The sequence below is a fragment of the Sinocyclocheilus grahami genome, unplaced genomic scaffold (genome assembly GCF_001515645.1).
Source record: "Sinocyclocheilus grahami isolate Dianchi unplaced genomic scaffold, SAMN03320097.WGS_v1.1 scaffold319.1, whole genome shotgun sequence".
In the NCBI taxonomy this organism is placed as follows: domain Eukaryota; kingdom Metazoa; phylum Chordata; class Actinopteri; order Cypriniformes; family Cyprinidae; genus Sinocyclocheilus; species Sinocyclocheilus grahami.
This window is the reverse complement of record NW_015505498.1, coordinates 843,711-851,740: the sequence shown is the minus strand read 5'-3', so window position 1 is coordinate 851,740 and position 8,030 is coordinate 843,711. Positions and strand designations below refer to the sequence as shown.

The window sequence follows — 8,030 nt, the reverse complement described above, 5'->3', positions numbered from 1 at the left end:
ATAATGTGTGTATGTGTATATACACATTTAGTCATTTAGCAGATGCTTTTATCCAAATGACAATGGAAGCAATCAAAACCAACAAGAGAGCAATGATATGCAAGTGCTATAACAAGTCTCAGTTACCTTAACGCAGTACACGTAGCAAGTTTTTTTTATTATATAATAAATAAAAAGAAAACAGATAGAATATAAAAAGAATAGAGCAAGCTAGTGTTAGAGGCTTTTTTTTGTTAATTGCATAATAAATAAAAAGAAAACAAATAGAATACAAAAAAAAATGCAAAAAGATTAGAGAAGCTAGTTTTTTTTGAAAGAAAACTAGCAGTTAGTAAATGAATAGAGTGCAAAATTGAGTTTTTTTAAAGAATAGAAATAGAATAGAGAGTGCTAGAGTTAGAGGGTCAAATAATATATACACACACACATATACAGTATATATATATATATATATATGTGTGTACAGTATACAGTATAATGTTTTGTTTATTAAAATGATTAATGACTTTATTTGATACTATTTAATTTAAATAATATTTTATCTAAGACCTATAGAAACAGCACCCCAGAATGGCTATTTGGTGTTTCCCATCCCCACATGGCCTCTCTGATTTCCTCTCCTACCTTTCCCGTCTCCTCATTCATCATGTGCAGTTCCTGCTCGCTGAGCCAGGCCTCCACCTCTCCCGCATCAAAGTAGTACTGCTGCGCCTGGTACATGACATCCAGCCGGAGCTGCCGGTGCTCGGTCTCGGTCCACAGTGCCTCCCACAGCTGATGGAGCTGCTCCATGCCAGCCCTGATGCTGTCTGCTTCTGGACTGCGGATGGACGCGATCACACCTGCTCTCTCCAGAACATCCTCCACACGTCCACGATGACCTTGAAGCTCCCTCTGCAGACTCTGAGAGGAGATGACCATGAGAAACACAGTCAGCGATATCCATATCTCTATACGTTTCGGTTGAGCACAAGAATAATGTGGCATAGTTCCCAACCCTGGTCCTGGAGGCACCCCAACACTGCACATTTTGCATATCTCCTTTCTCTGACACACCAATTTCAGGTCTTGGAGTCTCTACTAATGAGCCGATGGCCTGAATCAGGTGTGTTCCGTCCATGTTTTCCACATTGCGGAAATCATACAGACCTAAAATTATAACCCCACTTTGACAACCCCTGCTGTAAACGACCAAGCATCACACACTACCAGACTTTCAAGTTGCTATGGACACAGTAAACTCAAACAGAAACGTGCACTTCATTGCTTGAAGACGCATGACAAATGAAAACAATGTATTCTAAAATTGTCTGTGCACATCATACACTATGCGATCTTCTGTGAAATCTGCCAATTCCGACGGTCCAAAATCTGCTGACTGGCTCTGATTGTCCACAACTAGCATCAGTGTGTCCAGACTGAAAATCAGGGCTAAAATCTTGTAGTATATTCTAGCCTTAATCAACCAACTAGACCAGCATTAAAGGAATAGTTCACCCAAAAATGAAAATGTTGTCATCATGTTCTTAACATCATGTCATTCCAAACCTGGATAAGTTTCTATCTTATGTTGAACACAAAAGAAGATATTTTGAAGAACCAAACTGTTGTTGGTCCCCATTGACTTCTATAGTAGGGAAAAAAATACTATGGAAGTCAATGGGGACCATTGATTACCAGCATTCTTCAAAATATCTTCTTTTATGTTCAACATAAGAAAGAAACTCATACAGGTTTGGAAAGACATGAGGGTGAGTAAATGATGACAAAATTTTTATTTTTGGGTGAACTATCCCTTTAACATTTATGCTGGTCTAAACTGTTCTCCACAGGATATAGAGTTTTTTTTGACGCTGTCTTACTTGATTCTTCTTCATGAGTTGCTGTACAGCTTGCAAACTTGTCCCATATTCCTGAGAAGTGGCCACTGGAAGATGCTCTTGTATCCACAGCTGCGCACAAACACATTCACAACATGTGGCACATTTCAAAATATATTAAAGGTAATGGTTATAATGAGGTTGTTAAACTCACAATTTCATCCTCAAGGTCACGGCCCACTTGGTGCACTTCTTTAGAGGCCAGCAGGATACGACGTCTCTCTTTCAGAGGCTCAATCAGTCGTACAATTCGCGTTTCCACACCGGCTTGTTTCTCGGAGACCTTTTCCACCTGCCCCTGCTGAGGGATGGAGGCCGCATGGGCCTGCAGCTCTCCAACCTCTTTATACCACTCCTCCATCTGACACTCCATCGTCTGTTAGAGGTGGAAGTGGAGTGAACATGATGAATGTGCAAAAGAACATCAATGAAGAGATCGGTTGAAATGTATAACAGGAAAGATGCAAAGGAGAACGAAGTGGACGTCAAAGAGAGAGGGATGGAGAAATACACAGTTCAGCACAGTGGAGCACAGTTAAAAATGACGACAGAAAGAGGAGAGGAAGAACACCAGAAAGACCAAAGGAGTCAGGAAGTGAGTTATGACATCATCATAAACTTTTCAAACTTCCAAAGAAAACTCATTAGCTCATTAATATTAAAATGTGCTTGTAAAAAGCTTAAGTCCTTGAAAATTCCAAATTACAGTCAAATTACAGAAGGTACCAGGACATACACTACCATTCAAAATTTTGGGGTCTGTAAGATTTTTAGAAAGAAATTAATACTTTTATTCAGCAAGGATGCATTACATTTATCAAAAGTGACAGAAAGGACGTTCATAATTAATAAAATTTATATATTTCAAATAAATGCTGTCCTATTGAATGTTCTATTCATCAAATAATCCTGAAAAAAATCACAGTTTCAAAAATATTAAATAGCACATCTCAATTTCAACCATTAATAATAATAATAATAATAATAATAAATGTTTCTTGAGCAGCAAATCAGCATATTAAAATGATTTCTGAAGATCATGTGACACTGAAGACTGGAGTAATGATGCTGACAATTCAGCTTCGCATCACAGGGGAAAAAAACATTTTTTTTAAATGATCAAAACAGAAAACAGCTATTTTAAACTGTAATAAAATGTCACAATATTACTGTTTTTACTGCATTTTTCATTAAATAAATGCAGCCTTCTTTCAAAAACATTTAAAAATCTTACCAAACTCAAACTTTTGAACGGTAGTGTAAAGAAAGATCCACATGCCGTAACCCATTCGGCTCAGATGTTACATAAATTAAGACAGTGAAGTGTACCAGATTAATTGACCAATACAGTAATTACAGTAATGGGATTTAAACCTGTGACCTATTATTACAGACACACCATTGTTATTTTCATTCTGAAATGAGAAGCAGCAATTCATTGACTTAAACACAGTTAACATCAAACTAAAGGAGTATTACAAAAAATGCAACGGAACCTTAAAAAGAATCTAGAATTAGAATTACTACTTGAAATGTTTAGTTTTGACCGGCATACCTAAATGGAGAGACAGAGAGCTAACATATTTGAATATTTTAGAGAGCTTAAATGTTTAATTACAGTAAATGCTATTGAAGGCAAAAGGTTTGAAATATGCTGATGTATAAAAGCACAGGAAATATAACACAATAAAAACCACACACTCCCTTACCCACACACACACACACACAGATGCTTCATAGGACTGGTCAGCCTGCACTGACCGCAACCTATGATGCACATATGAAATATATTCTGGTGAAGACTGATGGGAATTTAAAGAACATAAAAGCAAACTGAAAGAAAGAGAGAGGGTGTGTGCAAATCAAGAAAGCGAAATGAAGATGCTACAATACCGCTGATGGTGATGAGGGTGGAGTGATGTGGGGACAGAGCTGAAACTGAACTCAGATCAGCTGAGAGCCATGGCATGCTGTCAGAGAGGAGAGCCACACCAGCGACATGAATCACACTCATACGGTGGACAGTGATGAGGCTCATATTACCAGCAAATGCAGCAGTGGAAAAGAAAATAAAAGTCTTCAGCACAGGAATCGGAAAGAAATAAAGAGCAAATTAAAGGCACATTGGAAACCAGCAATCTGACAGATCAAAAACAAATCTGGAGGAAACATCATCTTGATGCACAAAGAGTTTCTAAGCTTGTGAGACTTACGAGAGAAGTGAAAGCTGCTGATACGTGTCTGTGAAATAAGAGTAAAGACCTGTAGTTTCTTCAGCTGCTTGTTGACAGTGGTCAGGTCCTGGCCGTAGTCCACATATGCCAGCTGTCCTTCAAGCTGCTCGAGTCGCTGGTCCAGGTTGGAGTAGCTCTGCACCAGCAGGTCGGCCCGGTTGGCCTCGAACAGCTGCCGGGCTTTGGCTTGGGTGGTGCTCTCCAGATCCTGCCAGCACTCACGGATCTCCTCCATCTTCTTCTTCACCAGCGCGCTCATCTCCGGCTTCTCCTGCATTAACCGCTGGCCCTCCTGAGAAAACAGATAACAGATAACAGAGAAAACCATCAGCATTCAGAGGTGATTCACTAGTGGCATAAAATGGAACTGCAAAAGTAATGAAAGCTTCCAGGTAGGATTCGTAAATACTGCTGCCCTTGTTAAATAAAAAAAGATAAAAAGTGCACTTTAGAATACTTTTTAAAAGAGTGCTTATTATGGAAATACTTTAAAAGTATATATTTGACATACTGGTAAAAAATGTATAGCCTGAATGCACTGTAAGTCGCTTTGGATAAAAGCGTCTGCTAAATGCATAAATTATACTGTAATTATAATTATATATTTAAGTGTGAGGTGAATATGTATTCAGACACTTATTTGCATGTTATATATAATTAAATGAAAACGTATTTATATTAACTATAATATCAAAAAACACCCTATAGTTACAATTCTAATCAAGTACAATCTTTACATGTGCTTTAGCAAGTTAGTCGACAAAAAAAATGAAAGAATGACAGAAGATTTTTAAAACAAAGATTTAAAATGTACTTTAAAGTAAAACTTGGAATTTGACATTATTAAAAACGGCACTTTTTAAAAGTGTACTTAAGTGTGTTAAGAAACACTTAAGTGGCCTTTCATTTTATTAATATTATATTATTTTCTGCAAGTACAGTTTTCTAAAAATATACTACAAGTGCACATTAAATACAATTAAGTGCACCTCGTTTTCACAAGCATGTAGTATTTAAAAAAAAAATTTTACAATAGAAAACATATGCCTTTAACTAAAGATTTGACACCAACATCCTCCATCTTTGCTTTTAACAATAAAAGCACATCTGTAAAAATACGCTGGCTAAATTTGATAGATTAACTAATGATTATCAGCTCACAGTAATCACAGGAGTGCTGAGGACTGTCCCTGTGTCCAAAATTGCCCTTAAATAGGGCACTATTTGAGGGGACAGCCATATTTAGTGGTGTCCGAAACCGAAACCTTAGTGGACTTTATCGAGTGCACTCGTTCAATCCCACAATGCACAGCGATAACGAGAGTACAACTAATTGATTTCGGATTCAGATTCACATGAGTACAGTTGGCCACGTCTGGACTCCAGCCTACCTAAAAGAAAACTGCACCTGCGTCACTTCAGATCAGCTCAGGACAGAGAAAGCTGATCTAACGATGAGAGCAGATGCTCCATCACAGACACACACAGATTATAAAACTGCTGAAGTCTATTTGTTCCTCAGGCACTCATCTGTGCCTCCACATTTAGATAAAAAAGTTAGAACTATAGAAACAGTGCAGAGTTTTAAAGAAGGTACATTTGGCCTTTAGGTCTGTTATTGACACTATTAGCTACGTTCACTATTACTACCCTTGTGAAACTAAGTATGCTTAATTGTATCAAATGTGCACTTGTGGTGTACTTCAGCTCTTAGAAGTATATTTTTAAAGAACTGTACTTGCTGGTAATATAATATTAGTTAAATTAAATACCACTTTAGTATACTTACAAAGAGAGTAAAAACTTAAATACACACTTAAGTACACTTTGAAAAAGTGCACTTTGCAATAAAGTCAAATTAAAAGTACATTTTAAAGCACATCTTAAATCATTGTTTTAATAATCTTTTGTCGTGCTTTAAAGTACACTTACTTTAATGTGTACTACTACATACTAAAGCACATTTCATTTTAAGTAACATTTTAAGTAACAATTCAATATTACGTTTAAAGTTAATATATTTTAAATGTACTAAATTCCTCATTACAAATGTTTTGTACAAATATTTATATACTTGACATACAAGTTTCAAAATAAATTTCATTAACATTTGAATTTATCATAAACAATGTTTCACATTTCCATACTTAAAGGGATAGTTCACCCAAAAATTTAAAATCTGTCATTAATTACTCACCCTCGTGTCGTTCCGATCCAGTAAGACCTTCATTCATCTTCGTAACACATATATTTTTGATGAAATCCGAGTGCTTTCTGACCCTCCCATAGACAGCAACAGAACTACCGCGTTCAAGGCCCAGAAAGGTAGTAGGACATCATTAAAATAGTCCATGTGACATCAGTGCTTCAGCCGTAATTTTATGAAGCTACGAGAATACTTTTTTGTGTGCAAAGAAAACAAAAATAACAACTTTATTCAACAGTTTCTTCTCTTCCGGGTCAGTCTCCACCGCATGTTCGCGAGAGTACCACGACACATGCGTGAGATGCTGCTGCTGATGCAGGAGCCGGAGTTCTGACGTAGAACCCATATGCACTGCGCTTTGTTTACAAGCAGAAGAAAACAGACGCTGTACATAAAATATGTACAGCGTGTCTGATGTTTACATGTCTTTGTTAACATGTCTGAAGATTTCGAAAGAGAGGATGAATTGCAATTTTTTGCCCAGCCTTACTTATTTGAACCAGAATATACAGACGATGAACTAAGACAGATAGACGTTCTACGTCAGAACTCCGGCTCCTGCATCAGCAGCAGCATCTCACGCATGTGTCGTGGTACTCTCGTGAACATGCGGCGGAGACTGACACGGAAGAGAAGAAACTGTTGAATAAAGTCGTTATTTTTGCTTTCTTTGCACACAAAAAGTATTCTCATACCTTCATAAAATAGAGTTGAACCACTGATGGCACATGAACTATTTTAACGATGTCCTTACTACGTTTCTGGGCCATAAAACATTTCAGTTGTGTTGTTGTCTGTGCTGGGTCAGAAAGCTTTCGGATTTCATCAAAAATATCTTAATTTGAATTCCAAAGATGAACGAATGTCTTACAGGTTTGGAACGACACGAGGGTGAGTAATCAATGACAAAATTTTCATTTTTGGGTGAACTATCCCTTTAAGTATTTTTTTTCAGTATATTGTTTCCATAACAAGTACTCTAAGTGTGCTAAAGTGTACTTCTTTTTCACAAGGGTAGTGCTCAAAATATTAGGGATTTGATCTTAATTATTAAGATTGACATGTAACTCCTACATAGCAACCAATCAGAATGTCCTATAAATCGCATAGCAACACGCTAAAAAATACTCGAAACATCTTACCAACCACATAGCATTGACCTGCAAACACCCTAACACAACGGCCACATCTTTTGCACAGGAAAGGTAAATGTAAAAACCTATTTATATCTCTATTTCTGTTTTTCATTGTTTGTTCTACAAATGCTCTTGTGCAAAATATATTTTTAGAGAACACTTTTCCATATGTATTACAGACAGGTCTACAGAAGCTGGCATGAGCACAGACTAAACTGGTACACCTCACACACACACACACTCACACACACACACACACACACACACACACCCACACACACTGCCCCTCCCCCACCTGATCTCCACACAGACCATGGAGTCCTAAAATGCACATGCACATATAAACATGCAGCGTCCCTCCCCCAACACAGCCAAACATTATAATTCATCCTCCCTGTCAGGACTGGCTGAAGGGAAAGGGGGTTGGTACAGCGATGCAGCAGTGACCATGGAAATGATGCCCATGAGCACAGGAATCAGACCGGCTGCTTCCCACTCACACACACACACACACACACACACACACACACACACTCTCACACACACACACACACACACACACACACTCGCCGAC

The 8,030-nt window shown here is 37.7% G+C and overlaps 1 protein-coding gene across 1 annotated transcript in view; it reads right to left on the bottom strand.

Moving 5' to 3' along the window:
* LOC107602097 (spectrin beta chain, non-erythrocytic 4-like) overlaps window positions 1-5,195 on the bottom strand; it is a 26,940-nt gene extending 21,745 nt beyond the window's left edge. Inside the window, 5 exon segments of the mRNA XM_016294505.1 lie at window positions 625-903; window positions 1,863-1,952; window positions 2,035-2,256; window positions 4,143-4,406; window positions 5,187-5,195. Of these exon segments, the coding sequence (XP_016149991.1) occupies window positions 625-903; window positions 1,863-1,952; window positions 2,035-2,256; window positions 4,143-4,406; window positions 5,187-5,195 (864 nt within the window).
* Between the last annotated feature and the right edge of the window lie 2,835 nt (window positions 5,196-8,030).